The sequence below is a fragment of the Eumetopias jubatus genome, unplaced genomic scaffold (assembly GCF_037043125.1).
Source record: "Eumetopias jubatus isolate StellerSeaLion01/CBP00866 unplaced genomic scaffold, mEumJub1_p1.0 scaffold_15, whole genome shotgun sequence".
NCBI lineage: Eukaryota > Metazoa > Chordata > Mammalia > Carnivora > Otariidae > Eumetopias > Eumetopias jubatus.
In genome coordinates this window covers 59,534,131-59,552,858 of record NW_028274821.1, presented here as the reverse complement: position 1 = coordinate 59,552,858, position 18,728 = coordinate 59,534,131, and the positions used below count along the sequence as shown (strand labels likewise).

The 18,728-nt window shown below is 36.8% G+C and overlaps 1 protein-coding gene across 5 annotated transcripts in view; it reads left to right on the top strand.

Annotated features, from left to right (window-relative positions):
* The window catches only part of RNF38 (ring finger protein 38), a 130,363-nt gene that overhangs the window by 91,830 nt on the left and 19,805 nt on the right, over positions 1-18,728 (top strand). For all 5 annotated transcript variants that reach the window (XM_028108668.2, XM_028108666.2, XM_088019167.1 and 2 more), the window contains 2 exons: positions 5,916-6,109; positions 12,697-12,910. In XM_028108668.2, the coding sequence (XP_027964469.1) occupies positions 6,003-6,109; positions 12,697-12,910 (321 nt within the window). In that variant the 5' untranslated portion in view covers positions 5,916-6,002. The remainder of the gene's footprint in view (positions 1-5,915; positions 6,110-12,696; positions 12,911-18,728) is intronic.

The following is an 18,728-nucleotide window of genomic DNA, read 5'->3' as shown; positions in this document are numbered from 1 at the left end:
ACTAGTTCTGAAAGAGAAATGCTTGTGATACATGAAATTGGAGATGTAAAATTTCTGAGAATAGCTTTGTAGGTGATCCATGGCTCTTCAATATGATATTCCTTGTTGCAATTTGCGCCAGGTTCTCCTCTTTGCATGTTATCGTCTCCTTTGTTTTTAATCCTCCTAATAATAAACCAGTCATGGATGGTTTTCTAGATGAAGAAATAGGCTCAGAAAAGCTCTCTGAGATGCCCAGTTACATAGCTAGTTATTGGCAGAGCAGAGACTCAAATTCACCTTTTGCTATTTCTTGTCTGCTATAACATACCACCTTTAGATAACAGGCATTTCTGTAAATAGTACAGTATATGTTAAAAGACATAGTTGTCTGTATTGAAATAAGTGGAGTATTGACTACCATTTTTGATACAGCATTGGTCTGTAATAGCTTGATATTTAGTAGCAAACCAGTGTAGCTAAGGAAGAAATTGACTTACTACTTTCCCTACTGCCACCAATAAACAGTTATTTGATGTTTTCTTTGTTTCCCGTACTTCTTTGAGTCTTCAGGCATTAACTCAATATTAACTTTAAACTCAAGAAGTTGCTGGCAAATGCAATATTAAACATATGTTTTGAAAACAAAAAGCCAATTCCACTTGAGTGTTGCAGAAAGGTGAAAGGTATTATTGTTAAATTTTTATTTATAGCCCTAGTTAAACTGAAGTCTTACTTCTTTCTAACTTTAAAACAAGGGCCTCAGTGTACTTGGCTCCCAGGGAAGACTGGAGATTTTTCTCTGCCCACTTTCTCACCTACCACTGTTGCCCATGAAGCAAAGTAAATCCTTCTCACATCCCCTTTGAGATACTGTCATATACCTTCAACTAATTCTGATAATACAATTGGGTATGATTTCTTGTTCCAGTTATGCTTCTCTCATCCTTAGAAAACTTAGTTGCCACGTGAAAGGGAGAAATCTACCCATTTCTTATCCTTGGAGTTATTCTTTTAATGTGTTATGTTTTCATTTCTTGGCTCTCCCCCAAGTTCCTTCCCTCCCAGCTTTTTCTGCTTCTTCCCTTTGGAATACTCCATTTTAAATAGACTCACTTACCTCTTCCATTTTTTTTTTCTTGAAGCATCCTCTTTATTCCCTTACCTTAGCTGAAACCAGTCTCTTTTCAGAGGATATCATTTTTCCTGCAATCTTGTATATGAGTAAAAAAAATTGTTGACCCTCCCCTCCCCCACTTCAAGCATGGGAATTGAGTATGTATCCAGTAAGTGGGACGGTTGTAGAGGAGAAGGAAGGTGTTTGATATTCTCCTGGATCCTTGTTTCCAACCACCAGTCATCTTTGAACAAAAATCTCATCTGTTTTTGAGCTATATTTGTTATTCATCTCCACTTTATCAATTTTGTCACTGTTCTTATTAAAGACCTTTGTACTTTGCTTGTTTTATATTACTCTTCGTCAGAATCTTTCAAAATTTGCAGGCTCTTTTAATTTTTAAAATTACAAAAATATTTCATATGTGAAAGTTATAAAGTATAAATCCAGACACACATAATTTTAAAAATACCATCCATCTTAAGAAGTCAACCATTACCAGTATTTTAGAAGCATTCAAATGACCTTCCATATTATATCTGCCTGCTGTCCCATACCTGTGCCTTGGGTAAAACTCTGAATTTTGTGTTTAATACCCCTTGCTTCTCTAAGTGGTTTCACCACATGCAGTATCCCTCAATACTATACTGTTTAGTTTCTGAGCTTAATATAAATGATATCATACTTTGTATTTTTGTCATTTTGAGAGTCATCCATGTTGATGCATGTGGCCAGAGAGTTGATTCATTTCCTTTTTGTATTCCATTTTATATGAATATGCTGACATTAATATGTTACTCAAAATTTGGGTTTTCTTTTTGATGGACATTTCCAGTAGTTTCCAGTTTTTTACTATTATTGCAAGCAATGTTGCCATGAATATTCTTGTATGCGTTTCAAGATTTTATTCATTTGAGAGAGTGAGTGAGCACCAGTGGGGGGGAGAGGGAGAAACAGATTCCCTGCTGAGCAAGGGGTCCGATGCGGGGCTTGATCCCAGGACCCTGGGATCATGACCTGAGCCAAAGTCAGGTGCTTAACCAACTGAGCCACCCAGGTGCCCCTTAGTTGATACTTCATTTTCTATAAAAGTGATGGCTTTGTGTATTTGTTACCCTGGATTTTCTCACAGAAGAGGTATAGGTGTAGGCACATTTGCATTTCTATAAAATGTCTATATTCAATATTAGAATCAAAGTACCCCCTATAATTGTTTTAGAAATTTAAAGTATAATTAACATACGGTAAAATTCACCCTTGTAGAGTACAGGTTTGTGACTTTTGACAAATGTATACAGATGTGGTGGAACCACTGCCACAATCAAGATATTAGAACAATTTCATCTCCCAAAAAAATGCCCTCTTGTCTCTGCTATCTACCCCTTATAGTTTTAAAATTAGCAGTTTCTGTACTATCAACCAATTCATTGATTGCGATTGAAGATAGGATGCTTTCATAAAACAGGTACCTTGTGGGGAACTTAGATTTCGTGTCTAGGAGAGCCCTTGATTTCAGGCGTGTGTGTGTCTTAATGATAGCTGTGTGATACTTGATTTTGTGAGTTTATGAAAGTTAATTAGGTGATTGAAATTTTCATGATTTATACACAGAAATAGACGTCTCTGAAAGAGAAAACTATTGTAAAACAATTTCTCTTCTCCAGCAAAGTTATAGACTGAATAAAAATTTCAGCCAAAATACCAGAATTTTATGATTTTAGAAACCTTACAGAGTCATCCTAAATTCCTAAGATTTTCAAAGAAAAGACAGGGAGAAAAAACTATTTTGAAAATTGCTGTAAGAGGCAATATGCCATAATAGATACTAAATCATATTACGAAGAAATAGCTCCATGTCAGTGAGCTGTTTGTTGTTAAACACAGTGGATGTTTTTCAGTCTCCAGCTTAATGTGACCTCTCAGTTGAATCCTTGAAACTCCATTCCACTGGCTTCTCTCACCACACTCCACTTTCCTCTCATCAGCTACTCGGCATAAAATATTTCTTAAGAGTTCAATATTGGGCTTCCTTTTCTCTGTATAAATTATTTGGGGGGAAATTTTGTCTATGCCTGTAGCTTCATTAACCTGTCCATCTATCTGTATACCAAAAACTAAAACTTCTAGTGTCTGAGCTCCAGCTGTCTGCAGAACAACTCCACATGGGTATGTCATATGGATTTCTTGATTTCAGGTTGTTCTTAATATCTTCTCTGTTTTCATTGGTTTCATGTTTATGCTTCAGGTTTTTTTATTTTAACCATTGATTTGTGTTTACAGCTTAAAGTTATAGTTGCAGATTCATGATGCATAAAATCTAGTGTTTTTGTGGAACTAACATACCATTTGGAAACATATTACAACATCAGGGTAAATCAGTTTTTGTGAACCAGTGATGTTTTGTGTAATTAAAAATTAAGAAAGGGACACCTGGGTGGTTCAGTCATTTAAGCGTCTGACTCTTGATCTCAGGGTTGTGAGTTCAGGCCCCACATTGGGCTCCACGCTGGGCATGGAGTCTACTTAATTTTTTTTTTTTTAAAGAAAAAATAGGACATTAATATGTTATTCTAAAGTGAGGGAGCCCTAGAAGTTGGACTATAGTTATGGCCAATGATAGTATCATCATATTTTCACAAAATATTGGATTCCCTTCATTATGGTGGGATTGCAGTGCTATACCACTAGAGTCCCTATCTAAGCACTCACTGCACATAAAAAAGTCTTTGGCCTTTCATGAAAAAACACAAACTTGGATCATATCAGAAGGCAAATTTCTGATTTTTTTTAATGCATGCTTTTGAAAATACAGTATTCAAAGCCTCCTTCCCCTCTATATGTGCAAGATAACATCCGAGGAAAATGTAGTTAGTCTTGTTATGAATTTAGATTTTATTCTGAAATCTTTTGAGCTGAGGAATATGAGAGCTGTGCATTAGAAAATTGAAGTCCAGTGTGAATTACGTGAAACAGGACTATGCATTGTGTCGTTCAAAGGCAGTAGTCATTCAGTTGTCATTGGTTTGTCTTGACTGATAGCAACACATCAATCTGGATATAGTATAAACAAAGACTTCAGGTTGTGGAGAATTAAATGAGAGAATGTAGAGAGAGCATTTTATAAACCATATTGTGTGATTAAAATATGAAATTGTTAATTTCTTGCTTTTCCCCTGCTTATATCTTTAGTTTGCAAAACAAACCAAAAAAATGGTCCGTCTTGGTGGTTATTCTTTATTACCGACTTGCTTTATATGGAGTGTATTCTAAGTACTTTGACATCTGTTGTTTAAAATGAATGGAATTCATTGTTTTCTCTCTCTGGGTCATTTAAATTTAACATTTGTTTCTTAATTGTGAAATGAGAAATTTTATCTTTTGTCAAAGATAGTTAAGGCAAGTGGAGAAGGTATGGGTGTTTATTTTTTTTTAAATTTTTTTGAGAAGAGTGAGTCAGGGCGGGTCGTCGGCGGGGAGACAAAGGGAGAAGGAGAGAATCTTAAGCAGGCTTCATGCGAAGCACAGAGCCCGATGTGGGGCCTTATCTCACAACTCTGAGATCATGACCTGAGCCAAAATCAAGAGTCAGACATTGGGGGTGCCTGGATGGCTCAATTGATCAAAGCATCCAGCTTGCTTAAGATTCTTTCTCTTCCTCTGCCCACCTCCTTCTCTCCCTCTCTTAAAAAAAAAAAAAAAAAAAAAAATTGATGCTTAACTGACTGAGCCGCCCAGGGGGTCCCAAAAAAGTAAATTTCTCTTTTATGGCGGGTTTATCCTTAGAGACTTTTCCTAAGAGAGTTCCTTAATTTGGTTTGGTGGTTCTCAAAGTGTAGTTCCAGACCAGCAGTAGTAAGCATCACCCACAAACAATTTAGAAATGAAGATTCGTGGGCCCAGCAACCTGGTGGTTCTGACACATGCAGAAGTGTAAGAACCACTGGCCAACTTAATGGGAGTATCCCTCCAGATTCTGCTTTGCATTTACCTCTGTCAGGAGTCCTTGTGGTAGCATAATTCTGAACCAGTTTCTATATTTCTAAGCTTAGAGGTTCATAGGCAACCTCTATGGGTAATGAAAAAATTGAATCCTAAATTTGGTGTGAGGAGCTAACCTGTGGTTTGAGTTCTTAGGAGAGAAATCTCTTCTCCAGTTCCCAGTCCAGACAGAGTAGATGCGTTTTCTTATGATTCCCCATGCCAGTGAACTTCTTCTAGTCTTCCTTCCTTCCTTCCTTATTTATTTATTCAAGATTTAATTTATTTGACAGAGAGACACAGCGAGAGAGGGACACAGTGAGAGAGGGATCACAAGCAGGGGAAGTGGGAGAGGGAGAAGCAGACCTCCCGCGGAGCAGAGTCCGACGTGGAGAGTCGGGAGAGTCTGCTTGAGGTTCTCTCTCTCTTCCTCCCCTCCACCCAGCACGAATGCTCTCTCTCTAGAATGAATAAATAAGTGTTTAAAAAAAAATGGTCAAGTTCCATACAACTGCTTATCGCCTTATTGTGTACCTTATATGTCGATGAGTTTTTAAAAAAAATTTTATTGTTAATCACCATACATTACATCTATGTTGATGAGTTTTATGATAATTTTTAAGAAACAGATTCTGCTTTTCATTTGATAGTTACTTTGCATCTCCCTTCCCTTACCCAGCATCTTTGGTTCTTTAAAGATATTTAATTTGGGTTGACAGCATATTTTTCCCTTCCTTTACTCTTGAAGGTAAATATATTTAAACTCCTATGCAGATATAGTAATGCAGAATTCTTATTAAAACGTCTCATTAAGTTGATTGATTTTTTTTTGCATTGGCAGAGTGAAGATAGTCCAAGTCCCAAGAGACAGCGCCTCTCTCATTCAGTCTTTGATTATACATCAGCATCACCAGCTCCCTCACCACCAATGCGACCATGGGAGATGACATCAAATAGGCAGCCCCCTTCAGTTCGATCAAGCCAACATCACTTCTCAGGGGAACGATGCAACACACCTGCACGCAACAGAAGAAGGTTAGTTGGTTACAATGTATGTCTTAAATTTTCTTCCATTGGTAGATTTATGAGATTTTTTTTTAATGTCAGAAAGCATTTTTCCCCCATGGGTATTTTATGAACACATCACATACGTACTCACACCCACACATGAAAAACAACATGACACATTGTTTAGACTCCCACACTAGAGCATGAGAGTTCATTTAGCTTGTGGTTGACAGGTGAAGAAATTGAAAGAGCCTACAGTGACTTACCTAAAATCAATCCATGCCATTATATATGAATTCAGCTACTTTATGGTTTAAGGCTTTGTGTGGGCTAGCCTGCAATTTTGATTACAGAAAAATGCATTTTATAGTTCAAAACTGTAAGGAAATATGGAGACCCTAGAAATGAACTACCTTTTTTTCACTCCATTCCTATTTCTTCTGTATCCTTAAGGCAACTGGGAGCTTAATCAGGTTTCTTATAAAACTGTGGAGCCTGTGGTGTGAAAGACTCACTGAGGTTTACTTCAATGCTCAGTCCTCTCTGTCATGGGATTTGGCCTCTGGCTTTCCAGAGGAATATATTTCTTCTGAGCTGCTGCTTCTTCAGTTGTGGCCTGAGGTCATACATTTCTTCTTCAGGGAAATTGTGTATCCTTGGAGTAAGACAAGAGTTTGCATGTCCAGGATGTTGGTAATCTAAGAAACATTACAACTCTTGAGTTAGGAAGGTGTTATGGACTGAATGTTTGTCTCTCTTCAAAATTCATATGTTGAAGCCCTAATTCCCAGTGTGGTTATATTTGGAGATGGGGTCTCTAAGGAAGTAATTAAGGTTGAATGAAGTCATAAGGGTGGGGCCCTCAATCCAATAGGATTGGTGTCCTCATAAGAAGAGACACCAGAGAGCTCACTGTCTCTAGCATGTGAGGACACAGTGAAAAGGTGGTCACCTGCAAACCAGGAAAGAGCGCTCTCACGAGAAACCCATCATGCTGACACCTTGATCTTGGACTTTTAGTCTCCAGAGCTGTGAGAAAATTAATTTTTGTTGTTTAAGCCACCTAGTGTGTGGTATTTTGTTATGGCAGCCCTGGGAAACTAATACTGAAGGATCTTAAAACCACCATTCTTGGGACACCTCGGTTAAGTGCCTGCCTTCGGCTCAAGTCATGATCCCAGCACCCTGGGATCAAGTCCCTCATTGGGCTCCCTGCTCAGCAGGGAGCCTGCTTCTCCCTCTGCTTGCTGTACTCTCTCTCTCTCTCATTCTCTCTCTGACAAATAAATAAAATCTTAAAAAAAAATTAAAAAACCACCATTCTTTGTTCCAAATGAGACAAAATAAACCTGTTTCTGAGTTATAGTCTGTTGAGACACTAAGACTTTTACATTAATTGGTGCATTTTCCCCCAATTTTATGGGAATGTTTAAGTTAAAATAATGTATGTCAACCCAGGTAAAATATTTTATAGCTGTTAAATATAATAGCATGAGACAATATGGTTGTTTGTTTCAAGGTTACAGTGTAAGCACCTGCTGTAATCTTCTCTATTGTATTATGGTGAAATGTGTCATATGTTCAGTAGGGGCGCCTGGGTGGCTCAGTCCTTAAGCGTCTGCCTCTGGCTCGGGTCATGATCCCAGGGTCCTGGGATCGAGCCCCGCATTGGGCTCCCTGCTTGGCGGGAAGCCTGCTTCTCCCTCTCCCACTCCCCTTGCTTGTGTTCCCTCTCTTGCTGTGTCTCTCTCTGTCAAAAAAATAAATAAAATCTTTAAAAAAAAAGAACATGTAAAACAAGCATACACTTAAAAGGATAACACAAAAGTGTATCAACACCCAGGTTAAAATAGAACATTGTTAGTCCTTCAAAAGCACCTGTTCATTCTTCCTAGAGGATAAACCCTGTTCTGTGATTTGATATCAGTCCCTTGTTAATACTTTTTAATACCTAGGAATGTATTCTAAAACAATATAATTTTAGGTTTTGCCGGTTTTACTTTCATTTAAATATATTCTCCTTTGATTTTGTTTATCAAACATTCTATTTTTAACGTGGATAGTAGTAGTTCATTTATTTTTACTTGGTATAATCTTACATTATATTGATATACCATTTATCCATCTATTGAGTAATGGTTATGCTCAGTTTCTTACTATTACAAAGAGTGTTATTAGGAACCTTTTATGTACACATTTCCTGGTGTACATGTGGAAACATTTCAGTAGCATATAGTCCTAGGAGTACAATTGCTGGATCATAGGAAAGGCTCTGGATCAGAAAGGGAATGTCAGAAGTGCCTATTTCCAGATGGTAGTAGTAACTAGCTATGGGTTGTTAAATTGAAGAGAAGCATCATGCTCTAAGCTCATGGAAACACAGGGGGAGGATAGGAGGAAGCACTTACCTAGAAAACTTAAAGGCTTATTCTGCCCAGTAGTGTGTGTTATTCCTTACCCCATTCTCCATTTAGTACTTCATTGTAGGCTAGCTTTAAGCTTAGCTGCCAGATTGCCTCCCAGAAGCAGGCTGTGCAAGCAGATACAGTTTTCAGCAGCAGTCTACCATAATTTAAGATACAAAGATGAGCACACAAAGTGAAAGAAGGACACTAAACTCAGTAAAACAAAGAACTTAAAGAAACAGTTAATAGAACAGACAGAATTTTTGAGTAAGTGTAACATGAGAGAGATGCAAGAGGATGTTCATAAAAGTCAACTAGAAACCTTACTAAGGAAAAATTTAGAACTCAGGAAATGTGCAGAAAAGGTGTCCTAGTTTCTGGAAGATCAAGTGGAGAAATTTTCCCGGATGTAGTGTAAAAGGCAAAATGAAAAGTGTGGATAAAAAAGTTTAAACATAGAGACAGAGCCATCAGTTCTGAGTATGTCTAATAATATTTTCAGTTGGAGACAATTGAAGGGACCTTTTTAAAAAAAAAAAGATTTTATTTATTTGACGGAGAGCACAAGCAGGGGGAGTGGCAGGGAGAGGGAGAGGCAGGCTCCCCGCGGGGCGGGGGGGGGGGGGAGCCCCATGTGGGACTTGATCCCAAGACCCTGGGATCAGGACCTGAGCTGAAGGCAGTCGCTTAACCAACTGAGCCACCCAGGCGCCCCTGAATGGACCTTTTAAAAGAAATAATGCAAAACCATTTCTCAGAATTTAAGAAAGACTTGAGTGTCGAACAAGACTTTGGTGAAGTTACAGAACATACACCAAGGATAATAAAAATTCACAAATGTTCCAAGACAGAAACTTTGAGTTCTGCCAGCTGATTTATCACTTAAGTGTAAAGCCAAAATATAAATACATTTCAAATAATAAGAGACAGAATTGACCAGCAAGAAATCCTCCCTGAAAGAATTGTTAAAAATTGTACTCTCTCCAGGAAGCGGAAAAATGAATGCAAGAACTAGGGTTCAAGACCATTGGTTAGCAAAGGAAATGAAAGACATACTATTAAGTCTGAGTAAAGGTCTGTTTAAAAAAGAGAAAGAAATATGGAAACAATCTGCACATGAGATGGGGAAAGAGTGACGAGAAGAGTATAATAAGTTTTCTACCTGCCAGGAAGCTGAGTAAATCTAGGTGTTTTTAGGAAAGTGTAGGTATATATTTAAAAATTAAGGGTAATCACTAGGAGAATAGAAATAAGGAATGTATAGCTTCTACACAAAAACAGGTAAAACGTATAGAAAACTCAATCCAACATAAGGCAGGTAAGAGGACAGAACAGCTTTGTGGCAAATGATACACCAAAAATTAAATGACAAAATATGATAAAGTCAACTGAAAGAAATATTTGTCCATATTTTATTATTATCATTATTTATTCTAGATTTTTCAATTCTGCTTTCTAAATGTTGTCACAAATGCACACATAACATTTAATGGGAGGCCATATAGTAAAGATAAAGGGACCAGATAATAGACTTGAATGTCAACATGAGGAGTTGGATCTTAATTTGTGTTTCGTTGGGAGTGCTGCTGAAATTTTTGAGTAGGAAAATAAGAACAAGTGGCAACAACAGAATAAAACAATAATAAAGGGGCCCTTAAAGTTTATGTATAGGTTGAGTAGATTTTCAGGAGATGAATGATCTGAGCACATGTACTCTATTTTGATTTTAAGGTACATATTTTCCCACATCTTAACATCTTTTAAGGAATTAGAATTGATGGTATATCATAGTTTAATTGGCATCTTTTTTATTTTTTACATAAAACAGTCCTTTATCTTATATATTTAAGATTTAAGTAACCTCTACAGCCAACTCCAACACACAAACCTGAGATCCAGAGTCACATGCTCCACTGACTAAACAAGCCAGGAGCCCCATAAAACAGTCCTTTAAAATATTTGTACAGGGCGCCTGAGTGGCTCAGTTGGTTAAGCGGCTGCCTTCGGCTCAGGTCATGATCCCAGGCTCCTGGGAATGAGCCCTGCATCAGGCTCCCTGCTCAGAGGGAAGCCTGCTTTTCCCTTTCCCACTCCCCCGCTTGTGTTCCCTCTCTCGCTGTGTCTCTGTCAAATAAATAAATAAAATCTAAAAAATAAAATAAAATATTTGTACAGATAATAGCGGCGCCTGGGTGGCTCGGTCGGTTAAGCATCTGACTCTTGGTTTCGGGCTCAAGTCATGAACCTCAGCATCGTGAGATGGAGCCCCATGTCGGGCTCTGTGCCAGGCATGGATCCTGCTTAAGATCCTCTCTCTCCCCCCTCTCTGCTCCTCCCCATCCCCCCCAAAAATACATAAAAGAGAGATATGACAACTATATGCAATAATGGGATCCTGTATTGGATTCTCAACAGTGAGGGGACAAAGGTGGAAAAACTAGTGAAATCTGAAATATGCCTTGTTTAATTAGTACAATACCAAGGTTTATTAATTTTAGTAATTTTTTTATGCTTATGGAAGATAACATGAAGGAAAGCTGGGTAAAGGGTATACAAAAAACTACCAAAATTACCTCAAAACATTTAAAAAGTGATTTCTAGGGTGGATGGCATCTTAAATTCAATGAAATACAGTATGTAGATTTTGAAGCAAAGATATGTAAATTTTGCAAAAGGAGACATTAAAATAAAGTTAGTGGAGGCAGTTAATGGAACAAGAACCTGGGGAGTGGTATCAAGAGCACTATCGAAGAGTTAACAAGGAATGTCCTTGTTCTCTTTAAGATTGGGCAATTGGGAGTGAGAAGCAGCAGATTTAGAGGTAGAGAGGTGACCTGATCTCATTAAAGATTGCTGAAAGGGCTATATGTATAGCTTTGTCTGGAAGGGGGCTGTTTGGCCTCTTTTGCCCAATGTAGAGTACATTTTGTTTGTTTATTTTAAAGATTTCATTTATTTGAGAGAGCATGAGCAGCACAAGCAGTGGAGAGGGAGAAGTGGCCTGCCCATCGAGCAGGGACCTGATGCGGAGCTCTATCCCAGGACTCTGGGATCATGACCTGAGCCAAAGGCAGCCACTTAACCAACTGAGCCACCCAGGTGCCCCTGTAGACTACATTTTAATGAGGCTGCTTTTTTGAATTGCATTGATGCTGAGCCATTGTAAAAAGCATTGGAGATGAATTGTGGAATTGTAGAGAAGTAGAAAAATGGAAATCTCACAGTAACAGCTTGACAAAATTTGTTAAACTATATAGATGACTATGACTGGTGTAGAGGGAGTAAAAGTGGTTTCCTTCATAACCAGTCTTTAAAAATTCTGTATATTACAGGAGTATTTATGCTGACACTATCTCAGTCATTTCCATTTCCAGCATTTACTGAGTTACTATTATATTTGTCGTTGTCAACAAACGTTCTTAGTTATTTTATGTATTTTCTACTTGCTTTTTGAAAAATTCTCATTTTAAGTATGTAGGAACTCTTTTTTCCACCTTCTCTTTTTTTTTTTTTTAATTGAACTACAGTTGACACAGTGTTTTAGGTGTAACAACATAAGGATTTGACAGGTCTGTATGTTATGCTATGCTCATCACAAGTGTAGCTACCATCTATCACCATCCAATGCTATTATAATGCCATTTACTATATTCCTTATGCTGTACCTTTCATCCCCATGACTTTCTCATTCCATAACTGGAAGCCTGTACCTCTCCCTCTTCACTCATTTTGCTCCCCCTACCCCAGCTCCCCTCTGGCAACTACCAGTGTGATGAACTGTCTTTCTGTGTATCTTAGCTAGATAGACAAAACATGAAGTGCCCATTAGGCATATGTAGAATATTGGCAAGATATATGCAAAATAAAATTTATATGTTTATAAGATAAAAGCGAAATAATGGGTTAAGCCATGTGAAATTGCTGGTATTTGAGTACTTTTGCCTTTCCAAAGGGCGGTTTCATACAGTTAAACAAACAAAAAGACCAGTAGTGGGCTATTGATTTCTAATATTGGCAGAGCTGAATACCATTTAAAAAAAAATGTTTAAAATTATGTTTTTAGAGCTGATGGGAACCACAGCAGTTATTTAATACTCAAGGTTTTGCCTTAGCATAAACTGATGTATTACAAAGAGAGACAATACAGAATCCTTATGGATCACAACAGTAAATATTATAATGACTTTTTTGACATTTGCTATATTACAGTCCTCCTGTCAGGCGCCAGAGAGGAAGAAGGGATCGTCTGTCTCGACATAATTCCATTAGTCAAGATGAAAACTATCACCATCTCCCTTATGCACAGCAGCAAGCAATAGAGGAACCTCGAGCCTTCCACCCTCCGAATGTATCTCCCCGTCTGTTACATCCTGCTGCTCATCCACCCCAGCAAAATGCAGTAATGGTTGACATACATGATCAGGTATAGTAACAGAATGTCCAGAAAATATACAGTGCTAAAAATTGGTGGCAGTTGATTGAGGTTGTTTGTTTTTTTGTTGTAAATTTCTTTTAATTTTACCTAAAAGGAAACAATTTTCCCTAAACTGAAGCTGTTTTAGATAAGTTCATTCTTCTTAAATTCTACACAGCTTAGAAGAAAGTTGAACTTTAAAAAATTTGGAGCAAGGTTATAAGCTCAGAATGGTTTCATGTATTGGTTGGAAATCACTGATAACAAGATTAATAGGAGATAACAGCTGGTTTGAATATACATTTCTATTTTCCTCTCCCAGTTTCTTCTGGACAATTCGGTAGGCAAAACAACTGGGTGCTTTGCTGATAGGTTTCCATGGGTCTCCAAAGGAATGACAGGTAGAAGGCTTCATTTCCCTTTGTTCCTGCTAGGAGCTGAGGGACTAGTCTAGAAGAGGGCTTGTCAGTCTTCAGAGCCTGAGAGTAAAGACCAAAATTGTTTGGATTTCTGTGGAGTTTCTGAAGTTAAAAAAGCCACAAATCTAGATATATTTAATAAAGTTGCTGAATTTTAAAAATAAGGGAAAAGTCTTTAAAGTTTGTAGACAGGAGATATTAATAAAGGAGAGAAACTCAAACTACCATTCATTTTTTCAACTGCACTAGATGATAGGAAACAATGAAAACACTGTATATTGACAATTAAAAGAAAATATGATCTTCCCCAGGCACCATCTTCTGTCAGATGTGTTCTACCCTGTTAATCAAACACTTTAAAAAATTGATCACACAGTAAGAAGTTCTAAAAAGAAAAATTTTTCTAGACCACATTCTTTGTGGTCATAATCTGATAAAACTATAAATCCTAAGTTTAAAAATAACACTGAGGGGCGCCTGGGTGGCTTAGTCATTGGGCGTCTGCCTTCGGCTCAGGTCATGATCCCAGGGTCCTGGGATGGAGCCCCACATCGGGCTCCCTGCTCTGCGGGAAGCCTGCTTCTCCCTCTCCCACTCCCCCTGCTTGTGTTCCCTCTCTCGCTGTGTCTCTGTCAAATAAATAAATAAAATCTTAAAAAAAAAAAAGTAAAAATAAAAATGACACTGAAATATTTGAGGCAAGATTATAATTAAGGAAAATTAAAGGAAAAATCCTCAAAGTCAGTGAGATATGCCTAAAGCTGTTTTCTGAGAAAATTTTATATACCTTCATTATTTATTTTAAAAATTGAAAATAAATGAACTAATTGAGTAATTAGGGGAAAAAATTACAGAGTAAACCAAAAGGAATTGAGAAGAATAAATACAGGAAACACAATTAGAATTAACAATAGAGAAATCTATTTTTTCTTTTTTTAAAGAAGCACAAAACCCAATCCTGTTGCTTTGAAAAATTGGTAAGAATAACTAGCACCGGGGCGCCTGGGTGGCTCAGTCATTGAGCGTCTACCTTCGGCTCAGGTCATGATCCCAGGGTCCTGGGATCGAGCCCCGCATCGGGCTCCCTGCTCGGCGGGAAGCCTGCTTCTCCCTCTCCCACTCCCCCTGCTTGTGTTCCTGCTCTTGCTCTCTCTCTGTCAAATAAATAAAAAATCTTAAAAAAAAAAATAACTAGCACCTTGTGAGCTTGGTTAAGGTGAAAAGAACAAATATATAAAGGGAGCAGGACTGATTAAAAAAAGACCTATATCCATACACATAGGAAACATTCAAAGAATTTTTTTCAATTGTAAAATGAAAACACCTGTTTCATAAGGGATGTTGGGAGAATTAAAGAGTTAATCTATTTTGAGCACTTAAACTAGTACAAGTGGTAAGCACTCTATTATTTTGTAATTAGCTATTATAATGAAATTCTGTGTATAACTCTGGGGGAACAGGAAGCAAATGTGAAGTTCCAACAATGATAGAAAAATTTGAATTACCACATAAGTGTAAAAGCTACTTAGAGATTTACCATTGAAGAGGCACAGTGATTAGATGGCTTCACAGATGATTTTTCCAATCTATAAGAAACTCTCGGGTAATAATATACAAATGATTTCAGGCTTTTCTTAAGACCAATTTTCTAATTATTTTATGAAGCCCATGTAATTTTAATATCGATAGTAATCCACAAAGAACGATAGAAAAAGTCTCTCAAATACAAAGGAAGATTTTCTAAATAGATGTTTAGAAATACAGTCTAGCAGCGTATCAAAAAGAATAATAACCTGTGAATAAATAAGGTTTATTCCAAATAAGAGGATAGCTTAATATGAAAATATTCATATTACATCAACAAATAATAGGAGAAAGTGATAATTTTATCAGAAGGTGTTACAGTTAAAATTTAGTAAAAACTCTTAATAAGAGAGAACAAAATGGAAATTACTTAAATATAATAAGTAAAATTAACAAGTATCCTAATTGGCCAGAAATGAATCAGCAACTAGAGATGTTTGCTCTGTCCACTTTTTATTTAATGTTATATTAGAAGTTCTACCAAATGGAATAAGATAATGTAGTTTTAGGTATAAAACACTAAGGAATAATTGTATTTTTCTCCTCACTGTATAATTGTAGAAGAAAACACAAGAAACTCTAGTTTAAAAGAATTTGATATGGTGCCCAAATGAAGATTAAATATGTACACATCTGCAACTTACATTGATCACTTGATGAATAGATACAATATGGTATATCCATACAATGAAATAATTCACTAAAAAGTATAGCAAAGTATTAATTCATGCTATACTACATGGATTAATCTTGAAAACATGCTAAGTGTAAAGAAAGCCAGTCACAGAAGGCCACATTTATATGAAATGTCTAGAATTAGAGAAATCCATAGAAATGGAAATGAATTGTTTCCAATATTGTTATGGAAGATAAGCCAGGACAGAAGGCAAGGAAAAGAGTTTAAGAATAAGAAAAGCACAAATAACACCATCAGTATTTGCAGATGAAATGATCATATGCATAGAAAAGCCCAAAGCATCTTAGATAAGCTATTAGAATTAAGAATTAAACAGATTGATCAATTACAAAAACACCTATCAACAATCAGTTGTATTTTTCTATACCAGAATTGAACATAATAAATAGTTTTTTTAAAGATATATTTACACTAAACAGCCCAGATTTTTTCAACTGATAAGCTGTGGTGATGAGGGTGAGGAGGGGAGATGCAAGTGGCAGTTGAAACTTAGAGATCTTCCAATTAATTGCAGTATGTAAACTATTTTTGGATTCTGATTGAAAATTTGATACTGATGATGCAATTGGAATTTTGAACAGAGTATTATTTTTAAAGATCTTTTTCTTAAGGGAGATTGATAATGCTATTGTGGTTAAGTGTGTCTTCCAGAAACACGTACTAAAATATTAAAGGATGGGTTCCTGGGATTTACTTCAACAAAATACAGGAAAGGGAGAAGTTGATGGAAATGGATTGGCGGCTATGGTTTAATGGTTTTGGAGGCTACGTGATGCATATGGGGGCTCATTATACTACTGTTGAGCATGTTTGAAATTCTCTTTAATATTCAAATAAAAAAGTATCATTGAAAAAATCAAAATAATATGGAGGAAGTTATGAAGCAATCTTAATAAAAGGAGTTCAAGATTTTTTTTTTAAGATTTTATTTATTTATTTGACAGACCGCGAGAGAGGGAACAGGAACAGGTGGAATGGGAGAGGGAGAAGCAGACTCCCTGCTGAGCAGGGAGCTGGATGCGGGGCTTGATCCCAAGACCCCAGGATCATGACCTGAGCCAAAGGCAGATGCTTAACGACTGAGCCACTCAGGCGCCGAAGAAATTCAAGATTTCTATGTAGAAGATTATAAAACTTTAAGGCAGTTTAAAGAAAACCTATCTAAATACTGAAGGTTGGACTTACAAGCCTTTTTATAAAAACTGCCCGTTGTCATAACTGACATTCGGAATATGTAGAAATAGCATAATCTCAAGTAAATTTCCAGGAAGTTTTGGGTGTAATTTGAAAAGCTGATTCTGTCACTTCTGTGGCATTTTATAAAGGACCTGGAATTATCTTAAGAGTGGGGGAAAGCAGGCTCCTCCTGGCTGTTTCTGTAGTTTTATTGGAATGCAACTATGTTTGTTTATCGTCTATGGATGCCTTATGCAGAGATCAAGATGCCCACCAGCCTAAAATACTTTCTGGCTCTTTAAGAAATAGTTGGCTGACTGGCACTGTGGTCTAGTTGGTAAGACCAAGTAATTCTCAGAGTATGTCCTAGATCATCTGGCCCAGCAGGAGCTGCATCACCTATACATTTGTTAGAAATGCAGGTTCTCAGACTATACACTAGACTTACTGAATCAGAAACTCTGGGTGTGGGACCCAGCAGCTCATTCTAACGCCGGTGATTCTAATGCCAGAATAATTAAATGGGCTAATGAAATAGAACATAAAGCCCAGAAATAAACCCACACATTTATGAATACTTTAATGATATATGGCTTCAAGTGAGTTGGAAGAAGACAGAATTTTTAATAAATGATGCTGGGACAATTGGGTATCCAAATGAAAACATGAAACTGGATCCTTTATCTCATACCGTTCACAAAAATCAGTTCCAGGTATATTAAAGATGTAAAGCTTAATGGCAAAACTATAAGCTTTTAAGAAAGTAATGTAGCAATAGCTTCATGACCTTAGAATAGGGAAGGCTTCCTTAAGTAAGACATGGGAAAAGCACTAACCATACAGAGAACTGTTGATAAATTAAACATAAAGAATTATGTTCATTGTCAGAAATAGACTTAAACATATGTTTGTTGCTTAATTTTTGGCAAAGGTGCTTTAAGGAATTCAAGGAGGGAAAGGAAGGTCTTTTAGTAATGGTATAGTGACAGTTGGATATCCATGCACATAAATTGGAACCCTGACTCCTACTTGATACCATACACAAAATAAAGGTGGGTTCTAGATCTAAATGTGAAAGGAAAAGATACTGTCTTCATAAGGTTGGCAAAGATTTCTTAAACAGGATATGTAAATAGCCACTTATTGGAACACCAGCATAGTAGATTTCATTAAAATAAAAAATTTCTGCTCATCCAAAGACAGTATTTTAAAAGTGAAAAAACAAGCCACTCCCTGGAAGAAAGTATTAGCAGTATTATTTCAGGGAAAAGACTGAACGGGAACAGAAAAAGAAATTCAGTAAACATTTCCATGAAAATCAGATTATGAGTGCCTATGAACATCGTTTTTTTTTAAAGATTTTTTTTTATTTATTAGAATGAGAGAGAGAGAGAGCACATGAGAGCAGAGAGGGTCAGAGGGAGAAGCAGACTCCCCGCCAAGCAGGGAGCCCAACGCGGGACTCGATCCCAAGACTCCAGGATCATGACCTGAGCCGAAGGCAGTCGCCCAACAGAGCCACCCAGGCGCCCCTATGAACATCATTTTTGAAGGTTCTTTATCACTAAAGCAAAAAGACATGTAAAGTAAATAATTGTGTTGAATCTTAGCAGATAGAGTTGTACACGTACATAGGAAAGATTTTTTAAAAATCTAGAATCAAGTTGGGTTAGATTCAAGATACATAAATAAAACTAGCACTAACCAATTTGATATGGAAATAGAGAAAAATAACCTATTAACAATATAATAGAAACTACAGACTTACTAAAGAACTTTGAGCAATAAATTATGTAAGAGTAACATAAGATCTTGATGAAGAAAAGTAATTTCTTGAAGGACAGTACTATAGTATTGAACATGTGGCATAATATTCCAATGAAAAACCTTAATATAAAATTACGTGTCCTTTGTAAAATAACGTAACCTTTAATATAGTTAGATTAATAAA